Raw genomic sequence first — 20,678 nt, 5'->3', positions numbered from 1 at the left:
ATATATATATATATATATATATATATATATATATGTGTGTGTGTGTGTGTGTGTGTATTTATATATATAATTCTGTATTGTGGAGTTACACTTATTGGCCAGTGGAATGAAAGACAACCAACCACAATGCTGTGTTCTGTATCCTTGGCGCTGATGGCTCAGTGATTATAGGTTAATAAGAATGTGGAAAAGGTTTATAGGAGAGTGGGAAGGGTTTATAAAGCCTCAAAATATATATAAATAATAAAATAAATATAATGCTGTTACTTTGCAGACTTTTGCCTATTGCAGGGTCTTTGGGTAACTCTCACAATAGGTGAGGGATCACTGTACTTGTGAATCAAAAGACAGCCCAAATTCCCTATTCCAGTAGACTCATTGACACTCTTTCACAATGATCAACCACTTCTTTTTCTAATATGACTCAAAGCTACTGGGAAACTCTAAATCCTGCCTTTGGAAAAGATTTTCCAATTCTAGAACCATCTAGAACTCTGTAATGCCCTTATTAAAAGTCTGCAAAGAGTTTCTAACCTGGGAGAGTAAAATGATTCCTTTTATTTTGCAGGTTTCATAAAAAGTGTTAAAGGTTTTTATTATTTGGGGGAGCCCCTGGGACATCAAGACAAATCTTGTATCCCTAGGAAAAACATTCTAGTTCAAGAATAAGGAGATCACAGAATTCCAGTAGAATTTTAAAAGAAAAAAATATGTTATATGTATTATATATTATATAATATATATGGTTTATATATGCATAATTTCTTCCTCAACAATATGGGTTCTTGGAAAAGGTGTTCATTAGGCATATTTCTCCAATACAGAAATAGAGCCTGGTATAGAAAATATCTAGCCTTGGAATTATGGAAGCTATAAATTCCAGTCCTAACTCTGACCCTTACTGACTATGAGACCCTGGGTAAATCACTTCTTGGTGTCCCAGGCAACTCTCCAAAACAATAAATTGCTGAGCAGCTGCCTTCTTCACTGGTTGAAGGAGTTGATGCTACATCAATGAACTCCCAAGTTTGATACCTCCAGACATCAACACAAAAAGAGAGGATACCTGCTGACCTTCAGGTTACCAGGATGCTAACCATGCAAGTGACTCTACAACGCTTTGAAACAAAATGACCAAAAGTAGTACCCTTCCGCCTAGTTCCATGTTACCAAGGTCAAATCGGAAACTGTGAAATAATTAGAAAGTATAGGCCAGACATTCTGCTTTGGATTTTTATGACTGAACTGCCAAACAACTCCTAGCCAACTTCTCAGAAAACTTTCAGGCACTTTCTCAAATTCCAGCTAAACCATCAACTATGTGGCCCTAGGGACTAAACAGCTCACAGGGTGGTAATGGGATATAAAAATCTGCTAACTTGAGGTCAGTGGCCTAAATTCAGGGGTGTGAAGCTACAGTAGTAATATACTACAGATAAAAACTGCTTGAAAATTTTGATAGTTGAGGACTGATTCCTTCCTGGCAAAGGGGTGAGTATATCAAATTAAGCATTAACCCGGTTAATAAAAGATGATAAGGAAACTCAGGGAGGTAGCTCCCTTCAGAACCAGAGGGAAGAGAGAGAATATGACAAGTTTATCTAGTTCTCTATAGGGCCCACATAACAGGTATTTGGAGGTTTCAAGATTTGGAGCTGGAAAGAACTTATTAGTGGCAGAATACAATTGTCTAATACTCAACCTGTATTTAACTAGCTTATCTTTTCTATAAGGAGAATGATGGTATTATGTAAAATGGTCAGGAGAGATAGAATCAATAGGTTTCCTTTATTTTAAATCTCTTGCCTAAAATCACAACATAAAAAACAGTAGACTGGCAATTTTAAAGGCAAAAATCACCAAAAATACAACTACAGGTTTGTTACTGATACACATCTAGCCCAATACATCCCCCCATTTTGCCTCAAAGACAATATCCATGAAGCAAAGGAAAGAAATTATGTGGGCAGAAACTGTATAGGCATCTCTCCTACCCTACACAATCACATAAAATGAGATTATCTGCCTTTCCCAATACCTACCACCCATATCCTCTCAATCAGGAAATTTTCCCTTTCCACAAAACAAACAAACAAACAAACAAAAAAGCAATAAGAATCTCTGTTCCACAATGTCTGTAGCCCTGACTTCTATTCCCTGTTCTGGTCCTGAGTCAGTGAGGCTGATCAAATTGCTTAAGGCCATATAAATCATTGAAAGGAAAAAAAATTACACCCACATCATGCAGGTGTTTGCTTGCCTCTGGGCACAATTTAGGACATGTATATACAAGTCAGTTACATGAGAGTGTGAACAAAAAGAAGAGGCATAATTTATAAGGCAGCTTTGCTAAAATGGGTCCTAATGTTCTGTGACTCAGTTTCCATATACAAAAAAAGGAGACGTGACAATAAACACTTTGCGATTTTTATATGAAATCTATCCAGGTTTCAGTTTCCCCTTAAATAAAAACTGGCCTGGACAATCTCCATAGTACCTTCCAACTATAAAACTAAATTCTAAAAGGTTCGAAGCGGGCAAAACTTTAATGAAGCATGCCTACTCTATAGCTGAGTAAAGATTTAGTTCCCTGACTTCATTTCCTTCTGGAATGAAGAGAAATAATAAGAGTCTTTGAAAGGTATTTATCAAAGACCCAAAGGCATAAGGAACTGACCCTCTCCCACACTGTTGGCAAAATTATGGTATTGTTAAAGTTTGTTTTTGCTGTATGTGGTACATGGGGTACTTTTTAAGAAAATCTATGTTATAGGTCTGGAATAATAGAATTTCAGGAACATGTTCCCCTAGGGGAAGAACCTTCAAATGAAAACCTGTGAGGTGGATGGAACTAATTACCTGAGCTGTGTATTTATTCACTGGGTTCAAGACCTGTTGAAAATCTCAGCTCTGCCAAATCACCTGAGATTAAAACCTGGAGAAAGAGAAACTCTGTAGAAGATCCACTGAGGAAAAGTTGTCGTCGGAGCTCCTTCCAGAGGACAAAAATGAAATAGGGACCCTTCCAAAGCAGAGAAGCAAGAAAGGCTGTGACTTCTCTCATAGGTAAAAAGAAAAGGATCCAGATGTAAGATTGCAGCAACAAAACATGGAGGTTTAACCTAAACTTCAGAACCAGAAATAACAGCAAACATGAACAACCAGGAATATGACAACTAGATTCGACTTAAATCTCTTTAAGAGATGCAGGGACTGTCTTGCCTTTCTCTGAATCACCAGTTCTTAGTACAGTGTCTAGTGCATGTTGTTATTCATTGACTCTTCTGGGCCCCATCTAAGGTCTTTGTTGCAGATACTAGAGTAATTTGCCATTTCCTTCTCCAGCTCAATGTACAAATGAGGAAACTGAGGCAAATAGGATTAAGTGACTTGCCCAGCATTACATAGCTGGTTAATGTGTAAGGTCAGATTTGAACTCAGCAAGATGAGTCTTCCTGATTCCAGGCCAAGGACTTTATCTATCCACTGTGCCATCGAGATGCCCAGCCTAGTGCATAGTAGGCACTTAATAAATGTTTATTAACTGACTCGAAAGACTTTCAGAAAACAGAACCTAAATGGTTTCCCAAACAATGAATGAGGCACTTCTAAGATCAGACAGGAATCATTAGAAGTATAGTGAAGGAATCTTTGGAAGAGAAATAGGGAAGGGCTTCTCCCATGGATAAAGCTAAGATTGAGGTAAGATTTTCAAGTCTTAATTACTGAAGGAACTATAAAATCATTGCATGTATGGGAGATTGGAATACTACTGTGCCATGTGATGAGCAGCCTGATTTTTTTAAAACTTGGAAAGAACTATACAAGATAATGAACAGTGAAATGAGTAGAACCATGAGAACATTATACACAGCCACAGATAACAAACTGTGGATATAACCTCCAGAAAGAGAATTAAAAGGTAAAATGTGAAAGATTTAATTTATATGTGCATATTGGTCTCCTGATACCTTCTGTGTTTCGGGGATGGTGGGGATAGGCTGGGACACTTATGGATGGCACTTTTATGCCATTTATTTTGTAGAAATGAAGAAAAGTAAGCTAAACATATGAGATTTGTGATTTCATTTATGTACAATCTTTTTCTTTGTATCTAAAATGCTTATTTTATTTGGTTTTTAAAATTTGCAAAAAAAAAAAAACAAAGTTAAAAAAAATATGGAAGATATTTTTGGAGTCCAGATAAGAATTCCATACCACAATCAAAAAATTAAATTCTGAGTTCCTTGAGAAAAACTACTAGTTTTTTGCCCTTCCTTGTATCCTCAGTACCAGTTTTTGCCTGGTACACAACAGGTATTTAGTAAATGCTAACTAATGAAAAAAGGTTGAGATATGTGGCCAGATCCAGTCAATATTGGTTTATTTTACTGAATTGCTTTTTTCATCCTATTTATTTTCTTCTTTGTTACTAAAGATTACTTGTAGAGGAGGAAAAGGGTTAAAAGATCATAACTTATTTACATCACATATAAATGTGATGGGTGCCAAAAAGTCATCAAGAAATAATAACAACAATAATGATGATGATGATGATGATGATGATGATGATGATGATGATGATGATAAGGAAAAAAAGAAGTTATCTGTTTTGACTAGAAATTTAAGAGTGTGAACCCATAATCAACTTTTTGAAATGCTTAATGCAATGGATTCTACACATCAGTCAACATCTAGTCTCTGTACATCATCCTCAAGGGCAAGGAAAAGATTCCTCATAGCTTTATAATCTTTTGTTTTGAACCCCTGTGTGTTTCCCTGCTGAGGTAAGTAATAAAATCTTTCACTAAAAACCCCACTTTCAAAAAGGCTAAGTGGTTATTTCATGGGCAACAGAGTCAAGAAGAAAAGAAAATCTGCATCTCCGATCCCAAAAAGGTGGGAGATAGTAACCCAGGTGAGGAGAGTATGGTTGCAGTAGCTGTTATCAAAGGGAGTCAGGAACTTCTGGCTTTTTAGGTATGGAAGAGAAGTATACACAAGACCCCATGCTTCTCATGGTTTTCAAAATCACAGCTAATGAGGGACCTAATGGGTAGAAGAACATTACACATTAAAAGCTACTAGAGGGGTAGATAGGTGGCACAGTGGATAGAGTGCCAGTTCTGGAATCAGGAGAACCCAGGTTCCAACCTGGACTCAGATACTTCCTAGCTATGTAACTCTGGGCAAGTCACTTAACCCTATTTGCCTAGCCTTTGCACTTCTGTCTCAGAGGTGTTACTAATACAGAAAATGAGGATATTAAAAAAAGCTACCAGAAATGTGGATACAAATTATCCAGCACTTTATCCAGCACTGCATAAATAATATAAAATAATTCAATAGAAAACTTTCCTGAAAATATGAGATGAGTGCAGCTACTAAAAACACAGTGAAATATTTACCTTCTAAACAGGCTTTCTATTTTTTGTACTGCTAACAGTCTCCATCATGATAAAAATTAAAGATGAGAATACTCTAAAAGGCAAGTAATCCAACATACCAAAACTCCACAGTATCAGATTATTATAAGGAATTAGATATTAAGTGATGCCCCGAATTTTAAAATCCCCTGGAAACAAAGTTCCGTTATATGACGTCAACTGTTTAAAAAACACACACAAAGAAATTTTCATAAATCATGTAAAGCAAAGGTGCCTCCCTTCACAGCTGCATGACAAAATTCCCTGAGTGCATTATTCTTATCTGTCCTTGCCCTGGAATGAAGTGAGCCTTCTCTTCCTGTGGGTGGCAACTGTCTGTATTATTACTGCATGTTCAAAGTATTGGCATATTACAACACTAAAAGAAGCAATTGAGGACTACTCCCCTAAGGAAGGGAAGGAGACCACAAGGAATATCATTAATCTTTGAACACAGGAAAATATGTATGGAGGATATGCCTGGGCTATTTAGAAGCTTGTCTGCTCAGTTGTCCTTGGCATTGATCAATTGATATTCAGTTTCCTTCTAACTCTTTGGAAATGGGGGAGAAAAATTATTCCTTCCTATTGCTATCCTTACTCAGCCCCAACCAAGAAAATGGTCCCCTTGAAGTCACATTAACAATCTAGATGGAGGAAATGGTTGCTTATTAATAAAGCAGGACCCCCTTGCTTCGAAACAGATATTTCCTAAAAATTATGGGTGGGAATAGGAAAGCAATGACCCTCAGATCTGACAAATCTTAAGAAGTTGAAGATACATGATGTAGCATCTAACCCTCACGGGGCAGAGCTGAGCTGGCCTTGATCTTGGAAAAAAAGAATATGAAATGTTACCTCACCAGAGTTGCAATAGTGGGTGGGGCTTTAAGACAGTTCTTCTGTTTCCTTCTCTTAATCTCTCTTTCTCTGTTTCTTCCAAGTAGGCAAGAGAACAGTGCTCTCTCTGACCTACTTTTCATCTTTTTTGGAGGACATACCAATAATAATAATAGCTAGCATTCACATAGTGTTTTAAAGTTTATAAAACACTTTTAAAATATCTTATATGATCCTCACAAGAGCCCTGTACAAGAAGTACTATTGTTATCTCCATTTCACAACTGAGGAAACTGAGGCAGGCAGAGAAGTTAAAAGTTTTGCCCAGAGTCACACGACTAATGTCTGAGGTGGGATTAGATTCCAAGTCCAGATCTCTATGCACTGTAACTTCTAGCTGCCTATACATATAATACCGAAACTTCACCTCCTTTGATTCCTAATCATCTTTATGGGTATCGTTGGATAGAAAAAGTTACTGTTCTGACAAAAAAAGGAGTCATTTTTCTCTCCTTTTTCTCCCTTTTGCCAACTCTACCAGAATTGGGGAATTCAAGTGGCCTCATTTCAAGTCAAGGCTGGGCAGGTCTAGGAGAAATATTTATTGCCAACCTCATTTCAGAAATAACTATATGCTTCATATTTTAGGATCAAAATTGTGACAAATTTTAATTTCTTTATGTAGGAGCTATTTTTGATATATTTGTATTAAACTAACAATACCCCTTGTTGTTCAGTTGTTTTATGCATATCTGACTCTTCATGACTCCATCTGGAGATTTCTTCTCCAGCTCATATGACAGATGAAGAACTGAGGCAAACAGGGTTAAGTGACTTGCCCAGGTCACAGAACTAAGAAATTTCTGAGGCCAGATTTGAACCCTTATTGACTCTAGGCCAGGTGCTCTATCCACTGTACTACCTAGCTCCCTCATGTCCTTGATTCCCATTAAATACCACTCTCAGGTTTGATTCAGTGATGTTCAAGCCTGCTAGGTACTCTATGGTCAATGCCTAGAAAAATTCCAAAAGTGCTATATATGGTAGATTCCAGGGACGGTAGCTTTTTATTTGGCTTTATTTTTAACAGAGTCCCCATAAACTCAAGGTATGATTCCTCACAATTGTTCAATAAATATTAAGTACCAACTCTGGTTGAGGTTTGGTGCTAGGTGCTGGGCATAAATAGTCAGAAACAAAACAATTTCTGCCTTCAAACTGCTTACTTTTGCTGGGGTTTATTTTCTGAAGAAAATAAAGGTATTATTATCACCATTTCACAGATGAATAATCTGAGACACAGGAAACTTAGATGACCTCCCATGACCATAGAAAAAGTCAGTGTCATAGGCAGGATTCAAAACCAGGTCCTTCTAACTCCCAATCCAGCATTCCAACCACTATACCCTATTGCAGTGATGGTGAGCCTATGGCATGGGTGCCAAAGATGGCACATAAAGCATTCTCTTTGGGTACATGGCCACTCTTCCTCCCCCACCCCCCAGAGTTCATTACTAGAAAGGCAGAGGGACTTGGGCAGAGCTACTCTCCTTCCCCTTTCTACCATAAACTGATGACATTTTTTCACATCCCTGCCCATATGCCCAGCAGCCTAACGGGAGTGCAATGTAGGTAAGGTTGGTGGCTCACAGGTAGCAAAACTGGAGGGGAGTGGAATGTTTGGGCCACGCCCCTCCCCTTCTCTACACTCACTGAGGACATTCCTCACTTCACCCCAATGGGAGCTCTTCCTCCCTCCCCTGTATGGGATATTGGGGGGGGGAGCAGAGCATACTCAGCATGTGGTGGGGGAAGGGGCATGGCACTCAGTTTCGGAGGTGTAGGGTGGGGTTGGGGCCCAGCACTCCTTCCCTAAAAGGTTCACTATCACTGCCCTATTGCATTCCAGAAAAGGGGAAACTGCCACTTGCTAGATACAGCAGGTATCAATCATCTCAACTCTGTATATTGACTGTCCATCAACTGGAGAATGGCTAAACAAATTGTGGTACCTGTTGGTATAAGAAATGATAAGCAAGATGATTTCAGAAAAAGCTGGAAAGACTTACGGGATCTAATGCAGAGCAAAATAAGCAGAACTGGGAGATTATTGTACACAATAATAACAATATTGGATGATGATTATCTGGGAAAACTTGGTTACTCTCAGCAATGCACTGATCTAGGACAATCCTGAAAGATTTATGATGGGGAAAACTATCCACCTCCTGAGAAAGAACTGTTGAAATCATCTTTCATATCAAAGTATTTATGGTTTTATTTTGGGGGGTTTGATTATGTATGAGTTTGCTCTTACAACAATGATCAATATGGAAGTGTTTTGCATGACAATAGAGAAATGAAAAAATAAAATAAAATAAAATATTGCTGCTTGAAAAAAAAAGTTGGATTTCATCAAGAAAAAAGTCAAGTCTAATCCATTCCTAATGAGCATGCTAGGTTTTGATTAGGGAGTAGACTACAGGATTATTACTAATAAGTAATACAACTCCCAACATAGCCAGGCCAGCTTAAACTAAAACTAAGGTAACTTCACCTTTATAAACTTGACTGTCAAATATTTTTTGACATTATTGTTTTGGTAATCCATTTCTTTTTACTTGAAAATAATTTTAACCTTACTTTCTGTATTAGTAACAACTCTAAGACAGAAAGGTAAGGCCTAAACAATGGGGGTTAAGTGATTTGCCCATCGGTCACAGATCTGGGAAGTATCTGATGCCAGATTTGAACTGAGGTCCTCTTGCCTCTAGGCTTAGCACTCAATCTAATGTGCCACCTAGCTTCCCTGGTAATGCATTTTACATCGTTCCCTAATAAAACTTTAAAACCCCAATTATATCTATTATTTTGAGAATTTTGTCCATTCCTTTGTCCAAAGTTTGTAGATTAATATTATAGATTCTGACCTAAAACTAATGTCAGAAACAAAGTAGGAATTAAAATAATTCTCCACAGCAAGGGATTTGACATTCTACCTCACAAAGTAAACAAGATCAATCCTAAAAAAAGATGACCCAGTATATTTCTGCCTACCAAATGGCTATCTGCTGGGGATGACTGAGGTTACTGAGAACCTAGACTTTTGAAAAAACCTGCTTTAAATAGAGGAAGCCTATATCCTTCCATTATTTCCTCCAGGGAATCTGTCTTGCTCTTACCTAGGTCTTCCTCTCTGCAAATTCCTACCTGTCACGTTCCTGTCTAAGTCATCCCACTGCCTCAAATTCCTTAATCATAATCTAACTATTGACTTTCCTTCCCTTTTCCTCCAAATTCCAAGACATACATGTTGAAGTTTTCCAGGACATTTGACAGTACTTTGATTATTGTTTTAATTTTTCCCTAAAACAGCCTAGTCTTTTCCTTCTTATCTACTTCTTTGGGTACCATAGCCCATCCTCCCTCAATAGCTATAGCTACAGAAGACCCAGAAAAGAAAGTACTCACCACCAAAGTCCTCAGCACTTTTGGCACTAACAAATTCTTCAACATCAGAAATGGAAATTATTTTATTAATGGAAATGGCATTAAAGAAAATGGACCCTAAGGGATATGAGGTTTTTCCATGTGATTTATAGCTAAAACCTCTTATATGGATTGTAGCTCCCCCACCCCCATTAGAATATGAGCTTCCAGAGAGCAGGAACTATCTTAAATTCCTATTTGTATCCCCAACACTTTGTACAAAAATGCTAAATAAATGTTTTCTAATTCATTTGTTCTTTGTCTTCTGTCTTAAAACACATCCCTGTGCTGATTTTATTATCTCAAGCTCTACTTATGAACTTTCTGACAAAGAAGTCTACTAATAAAATCTGTTAATCTCACGAAACTTAAAAAGTATTGTGCAATAAAATTCCATGTAAACAGCTATATCCTGTGAGACAAGATATGAACCCTATCCTGCCCCACCATCAGAAAGATCAATCATATTATATGTGTTTGGATACTAACATTTGGCTTTAACATTTCCTACACATGGTCTAGGAATTCATTAATGCAAAGCATTGATAGAGCTGTCCTTCACGCTAGGCTCACTCCATATCTGGCACATACTTTCTCCAAATGGGAAAGCAATTAAGTGTTTTGTTTTAAGGAAGAATTTTCTTTCCATCACTTCCAACACAAAGAAGGCTGAGTAAATAGATATGGCACTAATGTCAACAAAGGACTGAGATAAGCTGAGATGACAATGCCATATGAAAACTGAAACCAAAATTTGCCATTACACAGACAAATCATCACAGCCCATTATCCAGAGATTAATATATATTCCTTGTCCTGATACACTGAAAACCTGGCATTCCAATTAACTATTTATCATATAATAGCAACTCAGCATAAGTAGAAAGAGCAACTGCACCTAGTATCAGAGGATATGGGTCTGAATCTTGGCTCTGCTACTTCCTATCTTGTGACCTTGGGAAATCAATGAATCAATAATAGTTAGATAAATAGATACAAATATAAGTAGATACACACATACACATATGCAGCTGGTGGCTCAGTGGCTAGAGTACCAGGTCTAGCGTCAGGATCATCCCAAGTTCAAATCTAATTTCAGAAACTTATGAGCTGTGTGACCCTGGATAAGTCATTTAATTGTGTTTGCCTCCGTTTTCTCATCTATGAAAATGAGTTAGAGAAGGAAATAAGGAATTATTCCAGTATCTTTGCCAAGAAAATACCAACTGGGGTCACAAAGAGCCAAATACAGCTAAGACAACTGAACAACATACACAATGTATTTATGTATATAATATATATGTATATTACATAGTAATGCTTTTTCATTAAATACTTAAGAGTAATAGCACTGTGAATGTGGCTTCTCAGACATTCATTTGGACTCTGAGAGGTCCCAAATAAGTGGCTATTTACTATATGCTATAATGTAATATTCAGTTGAATGTATTAATTATCACTAATGCTTACTGAATGAATAAATTAAGTACTTAGTAAGTGCACACCCAATATGAGCCACAATACAGTAACAGCTGAAAAAGCTAATGACATCTCAGGCTACATTAGAAGCATAGCTTCCAGGAATAGTGAGGTGATAGTCTACTGCATCTGCCTCAATTCAACTTCATTTGGAATATTGTGTTCAGCTCTGAGCCTCATAGTTTAAGAAGGACAATAATAAACTAAAGAGTTTCCAAAGGAGAGCAACCAAGATGGTGAAGGTATTTAAGTCTGTCATATGAGGACCAGCTGAGGGAACTTGGAATGTTTTGCCCAGAGGAGAAAAGATGGGAACATGGGAACCTGTTAGTTACCTTCAAGTATTTGAAGGGCTTTTATGTGAAGGAAGGATTATACTTGTTCTGTTTAGCCTCAGAAGGCAGAACCAGAAGCAACAGCTAAAAATTATAAATTGGTCAATTTATGATTAAAATCAGGAAAGATTTCCTAACAATTAATTAGAGTTGTTCCAAAGTGGAAGGAGCTGTCCCAAGAGGTTGTTAAGTAAAGACTAGAAAACTACTTGTCAATGGAGATTTCTTCCATATATGGATTAGACTAGATAACTATTGAAGTGTCTTTGAACTCCCAAAATCTGAAATAAGGACAGGATACTGTACTCGATACTAAGGGATACAAAGTCAAAAAAAAAAAAAAAAAAGAAAAGAAACAGTTGCTGCCTTCAAAGGGTTAATATTTCACTGAAGAGATATAACATGTATATAAATAAAAAGTAATCTGCAGATACAGAGTATTTACAACTGTGGAGGGAAAACTGAACTGAGCCTTAGAGTAAAAAAAGACTTAAGGAATTAAAAAAGTTCAAATTCAAGAGTTCATTTCAGGTATACAGAATGAATTACCATATGTGGAAGCAGAAAGGATGGAGATGAAATGGAGTGTTCAAAAGACAGTTGGTAGTAGAGTTTGCCTGGGGCACAAAAAGAGTATAATATAGAGATGTGGAAGAAGAATGGAAGGAGCCAGTCTTTGAAGGATCTTGATTGCCAGGTTGTTTGTAACTTTGCACTAGAGCAGGGGTCGGCAACGTATGGCTCTTTCTGCAGGAGCCATAAAGACAATTTTCTTTCAGGCGCTGTTACAGGAGCGCACACTATGAGCACTATACGGCTCTCACGAAATTACATTTTAAAAAATGTGGCGTTTATGGTTCTCACGACCAAAAAGGTTGCCAACCCCTGCACTAGAGGGAACAGGGAGCCAATACAGGTTTTCTAGATGTTCTATAAAGTCTCTTCCAGCTCTAGAATTCTGTGACTAGATATTATACTTTTTGTCCAAGATGAATAGGTAACTAACACAAATATAGGCACTCCTTAATTAATAAAGGGTCAAAGATAAAATGTAGTTTTCCAAAGAAGAATCAAAAACTATTTTTAAAAACATATGAAACAGGGGACAGCTGGGTAGCTCAGTGGATTGAGAGCCAGGCCTAGAGACAGGAGGTCCTAGATTCAAATCTGGCCTCAGCTACTTCCCAGCTGTGTGACCCTGGGCAAGTCACTTGACTCCCATTGCCTACCCTTACCACTCTTCTGCCTTAGAGCCAATTCACAGTATTGACTCCAAGACAGAAAGTAAGGGTTTAAAAAAAACAAAACATATGAAACATTTCTCCAAACTACTAATGAGAAAAATGCAAAGCAAAAACCACTCAAACTTCCTATCATACCCAAGGAAATGGCAAAATGAGAAAAGATAGGCACTGTTGTATGAGTCATAGAAAGACAGGCATGCTAATGTACTTTGCATAGAGCTATGAATTAATCTAACCATTCTAGAAGACAAATGGGTATTAAGTAAAGAAAGTGATTAAAATTCTCACATTCTACAACTTGGAGGTTTTACAATATTCTACTCTCAGCATATGCTCTCCAGGTTAAAGACGAAAAGGTCTCGTGGATACCAAAATAGTCACAGTGGCACTGTTTGTAGTAGCGAAGAACAAGAAACAAAGATGTCCATGAACTGAAAAATGGCTGAGGAAGTTATAGTACATGAATATAAGGAATTATTTCCAAAATAAATGAAAATTTTTGAATATGATGAATACAGAGAAGCATGGTAAGACTTCTGTGAACAAATGCATAAGAAAATCAGTAGAAGCAAGAAAACAACATACATTATGACAACAGCAATGCAAATGGAAAAAATATCAACAAAACAATAAAAACTATATTCTGTTAAATTATAGTAGCCAAGCTTGGAACCAAAAAAGTGATATGACAAGATACTGTCCCCTTATTCTTTACCTATCCCTAGGTAGCTATGGTTGTGGAAGAGAGTACAAATGCCAGACTTTTTCACTGTGTTCACTTTTGCTTCACATTTTTCTCCTTTTTTTTTTTGTCATTATGAGGGATGATTTTCTGGGACGGGGATGAAATATAAATAATATAAAAACCAAAGTTAACAATAATTTTTTCAGAAAAAGACATTAGGCCTTTAACAACTTTGGAGAAATATGCAAATGTCTTCCAATTTTTTTCCACATGAGTTATGTATTTCAGTATTTTGATGGATCTGTGATTTCATCCATGACAATGATAATAATAACTCACATTTATATAGTCTCTTAGGGTTTTAAAGTGTTTCACATGCATTGTCTTATGTGATGTAGCCAATTTACTCTAGCAGTATACAATTGAACCCATCCATGCCTTTTCAAATTTTGAACCTCTTTTCCATATCCAGCCCTACCACCCAGGAATTTTGTGGGTAAAATCACTTATGTGTAACTGATTAAAGTTGGATGTCTCCTGAAGTAAATGTTAAGAATCTTAAGTATAATTCGATTATATCTGGGCAACAGGGGAAAATTCTGTATAAATATATCTCAAAATGTATAATGGAAGTCAATGGGGAAATATGATTGAACATTCATTTTACTTTACAACCAGCACATTATTATGTACTTTTATGTTGCTTTCTAATTCCCTAGTTCTTTCATCAGTGTCTTGTTTCTCCCATTAGATTATGAGCTCTTCCAGAGTAAAAAATTAAATATAATTTCCCATGGACAATGTCTGTATGGAGTGGAAAGAGAAATACATTTGGACCTAGATGACCTGTGGATCAAAAGCCCATTCTGCTACTAACTAGTTATGTGATCTTGGGTAAATTACTTCTAAGTCTGAGTCTTACCACTAAATGGGAAGCAAGGAGTAACATGAAAAGAGCAAACAGAAAGTCAGTCTTGAAATTTGGAAGACCTGGATTCAAGTCCTACCTCGGACATATAGCAGCTGTATGACCCTAGGCAAGTCTCTTAACCTCTCAATGCTGCTGGTGACTTTCTAAGACCTGAAATTGTTGACTTCATTGCTGTTGGCTTGCATTAGTAATGGAAGTTTCCTGGTCCAGAATTCCCTACAACAATGAAATAATAGGTCCAAGGAAACCCAAAACAAAACAAAAAACTAGGAATTGTACACCTTGTGTTTTTCTAACTTACCAGCTGAAGGATCAAATCAAAGACTATATAAACAGACCTGCTAGTGTCAATTATTACACAGAATAGAATGGACATTTGCTAAATGCTAATTAAATGAATAAACATTTTAGAATTTATTTTACATGGAGGCTGAGGTAGAGAAAAAAAATATGGCTCTCAGAGATTCTTACAGTCTAGTGAGTGTAACAAGATGAACAGTTAAACTTTAAATGCCACTAAGCTGGAATAGTATACCCAGCAGGCTGTCAATTAGTATTTCTGGATTTGTTTTTTCTTATTTATTTCCATGAAAAAATATTATCTCTATAATTATATTAAAGGTCTGTTTCAGGTGGAAAGGATTGTTTTCAGGAGGGGCTTAAGCTTCTAACTAGAGATTATAATTTTTATACTTTAAAAAACAATTTTTAAAAATCACTTCTTAATACTTAGTTGTTTTTAACATGTATAGATTGAAACTGAAAAAGCTTACGTGAGTAAACTTGTTGTTTTCCTTAATGTTGGCCCTAAATAGGAAGTGCTGAATACAGTGACAATTTGCTTAGTGTTTTACACAGAGTCTTTGACAAAATTTTATAATCTTGGTTAATATCTATTGCCTAAGTCACTAAAAGAAGAATATTAATATTCCAAATAAGTTCATGGAATGTACCCATGTATGTTCTCATTAGCTCTCAACTCTTCCATACTATAAGAGGATATGTTTTCATTCATTCACATCCCACCTAGAGAATGTCATTTCTAGCACCCATCCCAGTATCTTGCATGAAGTTGCTTAATAAATATTCGCTGAATTATTTTACTTAATTTATGGACACAATCACCCTGTGTGTTTTGTAGAAACAACTTCCACTCTGCAAAACAAGGCACTTGGGTCATAATCTACTTTACCTGCCTCTTCTTTGTTCTTTGTTTTTAAAGACCAAGTGAATTTCTCAAAATGAAAACTCCTTAAAAATTATGTTCTTTTTGAGCTAATCTGTTGGTCTGACGCACGAGTTTATGGTAATATTGGGGGAGGGGGGTTGAGTTTTTGGTTTTTTTTTTTTTAATATTCCAATCACTATTTTATTATTGTATTCATCACATAAAAACTTTAAATCACTTTTGTAACAGAACTTCATAAAGGCTATAATCCTTTTTCTGTCTGTCTCCTGGAAGGTCATTATTGTTAATTACAGACTTTTTTGTAATTAATCTTACAGAGTCTTGCTGTCAAACAGCTTATATGGGGTATGTGCCCAACAGACTAAATGTATTTTTCTAGTAATCAGATGGCTTTAAAAACAAAATAAATAAACAAACAAAGCTGAAAAACAAACACAAACAAAGGGACAAACTTTCTAAAATACAACCTCTCTCAGGTAACTATAAACCAAGCAACAGGAAGAGGAAGACCTTCATCCATTCTCCCAGCAACTTGGGGGGGGGGGGAGTTTAACTTTAAAGAATTTTGCCCTTTGACCAAAAACTGTAATATGTCCTTATTTGGGGAATAAAGAAATAAGGAAATCATAAATAAATGATGCATAACTAGTACTCTTCCAGGAGAGGCTGTTCTAAGCTTGGACTGTTTCCCACACTTTCCCCTAATCACAGGAGTTGAGAACTTAGCTGGGAAAAGTTTTCCTGAACTACAATCCTAACAATAAAGCTAAGATTACATTTTTTTTTTCACAAAATCTTTTGACATGACTAAGCAAAACCCATATAAAATAACATTACTTTTTAAGTTTGTTATTTTAAAATATTTTTCAAACTTGTAAAATTCTCATTTGAAAACAGAACAAAATCTCATTTTTTAAGAAGTGGGTAAGGACCACACTCATCCCATTTTAAAAAAAAAAAAAATTCCCTTCAAAAATGGAATCCGGTAATATACCCTAGGAAAACACTACAAGAGCTGGAAAGAGAGTGAAGGATGCTTAAATTTCCACTGTGGAACAAATTCTGACTTGGGGGTGGGGGAAAGGGAGGGGAGACATGGGATGCCTGCCATAGGGTGGGAAGAGAGAAAGACAGGCCAGAGGGGAAACACCCTAATAGGGAAACCCAAGCAGGTCCCCAGCTTATGAAATGGAGAGGGTCAGGAAAGCTAGCCAGAGAGAAAGAGAGAGAGAGACTCAGAAGGCGATATCTGAGTAGGTTCTCAGCCACCTGTCACATTGAGGAAAAGCCAAGAAGGCAATATTTAATGGTGAGACTAGACTGGTATATGGGGGAAGTTAATGTGACTAAAACACATTTTAATAGGCAGAAACTTACTGAGGCACTGAAAGTTGCTGCCACCAACTGGGCATTATACAATTTTGAAACTACCTGTTGTCAGAATCATTTTTGTTCCTTAAGACCAGGTTTTTCCTGTAAATTTCACAAACACAGGCTTTTGTTTATGAACAAGGGAGGTCTGAAGTAGAAATTCTTTTTTCAGTAATCTGATTATGTAAAATAAAAGCAATTACCAGAAATGTATGGACATTTGTCCACTACTGGAAATAGTTATCATCATTCTTGACTCAGGACACCTATTTAAAAGTCTATTCATCTAGAATTTTAATTATAGAAGGAAAAATAGGTTTTAAAATACATCCTTTAAAGTCAGTTTTTATAATACTTGTGTTCTATTTAAAATTTTTTGTCTAATGAATATTTTGTTTGAAAAAACTATTCAAAATTAATCATCTTAATCTTTATTCTACAATAGCATCTATAAATATCACCACAATAATAGCAGCAAATATGAAAAGTAATTGTGTGGTATTCTGACCTTTTTATGAACAGATTACAACAATAGGAGTTCCTAGTGGCTTGTCGTTATTTTTTTTTTTTAATTAAAGAGAATCTATCTAAAAGGAGTCAGTGCCTAGTTTAAGAAATGTAAAAGTTTCCATTAAACAACAACAAAAGAAAATAGTGTTTAGTTTCAGTTCTCAAACTATGCACTTGGATCCCCTGAGAGAGTACAATTGTTAATGGCAGAATATGGACAAGAGTGATAAGGGTTCTGATCAATCCTGAAGGCCCCTCTGAAGACTGGAATATTCCTAAAGACTCTATTACTTTCAAAAAATAAATTAATTGTATTAAAATGTACCTTTTCATTAAATTGAGCCCTTTGAATAATTATTTAATTCAAGTTTTAAATCCATGTGACTTAAAATCACAATATCTTGTTCAAAAATATAGTAGACAAAAGAGATTAGAAATGAGTTTAGAAAAGAGTTCATATATATTAAATGAAATTATATGAAGATGGATTAAGTTTTTATCATAGTCTCCATACTTCAACTTGTTTCCATCAATAAATCTCAATTATAGCATATTAATCAGTAGCATTTCCTGGGTTTGTAGTTAATGTTTAGGGCCCAATAGCCTAAGCATCTTGGACATGACAAAACCTTTATCTAAATTCCAGCACTGAGCCAGATAATGACAATACCTAGAATTCTGAAATGCCAATTTTACTGTTTATTCAGTGTTTTGACAGTACATAGTAAAAAAAAAAGCCAAATTAATTACTCCCCCACTTACTGGTGGACCTCCCCATATATGGCAGAGTCATCCAGGTTTATGATACCTGGAACCACAATGATATCCAAATCATAAGGAACTTGACAGAAAACTTCAGTGTATAAATATTTAAGTGTTTACATATTTATATCTATGTTTATTTCACAAATTCATAGGATTTTTAAAAAATATCCAAAAGTTATCCAACCTTTCCAGCCTCAGTTTCTCCATCTATAAATTGAAAGGATCGGACTATAAGTTCTAAAACCAACTTCTAAATTCCAGCCTAAAATCTATGATGATGGATCTAGCATCCACAATTCTGCTTCCAGGAAGATATATGTACCTAAGCAGTAAAACATAGATAGGTCTCTGTTCTAATATTTAAAAATCCTCAGGGTAAGTGATTCCTGTTCCCCTCATCACAGTTCTTACAATTAAACTCACTATCAAAAATTTTAAAGGGTATTTTCTTTAACAGGGATTCCCATTGAAATAGGCATTAAAATCCTATATATGATCATGTACACATACATATATAACTGATTTGCTATCATAACCTAAATTGGTGAGTTCTAATTAAAAAAAAATTTTTAAACCTTAAAAATCAGTTATCAAATATACTTTTGTGCTTCTTGTGTAATCATGTGAAAAGGAACCTCACCTAGGAAACTCAATTCTTGGGTTTCCAGAAATAGCTTTTAAGTAGGGAACAGGTAAGATTGAACAATCCAGAAGTTTTATTCCTGTATCGACTTTTATTCATTTTTCTTCCTTCCTTGAAAATAGTACATCTACATAAAACAAGTCAGTGAGAAAACTTTCCCCAAACAACAAGATCCACCGTCTCAGGCTTTGTATGGAATCTTATTCTTTATTTCCAGAGATAGCTCCACCCTATCCACCAATCACTGTCCCCTGGACTCAACCCTGGGTTAGGGTCTTTTTGACAAGGACTGGACCACACACTCCCTGGTACTATTTTTTCTCTACTAGCCCTATTCCTTCTAGCAACTCATGCCCAAAAAGAAAAGGGAGCCTCTGCTTCAGACCTCGAGAAGGTGACAAGGATGCAGGTTAAGCAGCCTTTCAAAGGTCAGCAGCACCCAAAGCCACCCCTTCCCTTCATCTGGAGGCAGAAATGCTGCAAAATCTCACTCTCAACAATCAATGGCAATCAATTTTTCCTGTCCCTTGCCCTAGGAAGTTTCCTTTGATTCTCAGGACTCAAGGAAGGAGACAAGGGAAGGCACACAAAACAAGCTAGCCTATCCAGTTACCCTTTGAGCGCATCGTGTCCTCCTCCGCCTCTTCTTTTTGCCCGGCTGGCTCTGGTTTCCTTCACATTGCCTGTCTCCGAATTTCCTTCAGCACCATGGCTCGTATAGGAAGACAAGAGCACTGTAAATCCCAGGGCTAGCTCCAGCAGACCCCCTCTCCGCATGGTGCCGATCAGCCGCGGGCTCCCTCCCTCTTCCTCCTCCTCCTCCTCCTCCTCCTCTTCCTTCTCTGCCTCCTCCTCCTCCTCCTGCTGTGCCGGGTTGGGGCTGAAGCTGCTGCTGCGCCCCTGAGCGCGCAGCTCCGCTGGGGCTCCTCGATCCGCACGGCTTGTTCCCCTGGGCCCGAGCGCCTCCCGTCACCCTCAGGCACTGCCTCTCTCCCGCTTCAGGCAGCTCCCGCCAGCTGCAATAGAAGAACAAATACCCGAAGAGGGGAAAAGAATTAAAATCACTGGGGCTGTCCCAGCCAGGCAATCCCCTCCTCCCGGTGTGCTGACAGTGCCGAGCAGACGGGTCTCCCGCAGCAGCCCAGGCGCCGAAGCACTGGTTCCCGCCCGCTCCTTCAGCCTCCCCAGCGCATCCAGGAGAGAGAGCTCGATGCAAAGTACCCTTGTCCCGAGCCGTCCTGGGCCAGACCAAACCAGCGTCTCAGGCCCCGGGAATGGGATCCTTTATGCATTCTTTTTTTTTTCCTAGGGCACAAAGTGTTTTGCCAAATGCCCCGGCTCCAATCCTGGCTCTCAAATGAAAGTCTCAAAGCTTGGGGACCCGCCCCGCCGGTCCCGGGCCGGTTCTTGGATAAAGCTCCGGGTGCTGCCACCACCCCCAGAGCATCTGATTCCCAAGCCCGGCACCCGAGAGCCCCGGGCCAGGAAGCTGTCAGGCAGGGGAGGGCCAGCGCCAGCGCCAGCTGCAGCCGTTCCGGGACAGCCCCTCACCCCAGTCCCTGTCCCGGCCCCCCCACCCCCGCCCCCGGCGTAAACGCAAAAAGCCGCCGTGGCCAAAGCTCAAGCCCCGGCGGCCGCACAGACCCCCCATAAGGATCCCTGGCTGTACCCACTAGAGTGACCCCGGCTGGAGTTCCCTGAGGAGGCGACGTGGGCTGCCTACCCCGGTGGCTGAGTCCGTGGCCGCCCCCGCCGCCGCCGCCGCCGCCGC

The 20,678-nt window shown here is 37.9% G+C and overlaps 1 protein-coding gene across 1 annotated transcript in view; it reads right to left on the bottom strand.

Annotated features, from left to right (window-relative positions):
- Positions 1-19,687, bottom strand: part of FBN1 (fibrillin 1) — a 307,141-nt gene extending 287,454 nt beyond the window's left edge. Inside the window, exon 1 of the mRNA XM_044660055.1 lies at positions 19,521-19,687. Coding sequence (XP_044515990.1) covers positions 19,521-19,684 — 164 coding nt within the window. The 5' untranslated portion in view covers positions 19,685-19,687. The remainder of the gene's footprint in view (positions 1-19,520) is intronic.
- Between the last annotated feature and the right edge of the window lie 991 nt (positions 19,688-20,678).

The sequence above is a fragment of the Gracilinanus agilis genome, chromosome 2 (genome assembly GCF_016433145.1).
Source record: "Gracilinanus agilis isolate LMUSP501 chromosome 2, AgileGrace, whole genome shotgun sequence".
NCBI lineage: Eukaryota > Metazoa > Chordata > Mammalia > Didelphimorphia > Didelphidae > Gracilinanus > Gracilinanus agilis.
Note: the sequence above shows the minus strand (reverse complement) of the source record. Positions and strands in the feature narration are given on the sequence as shown.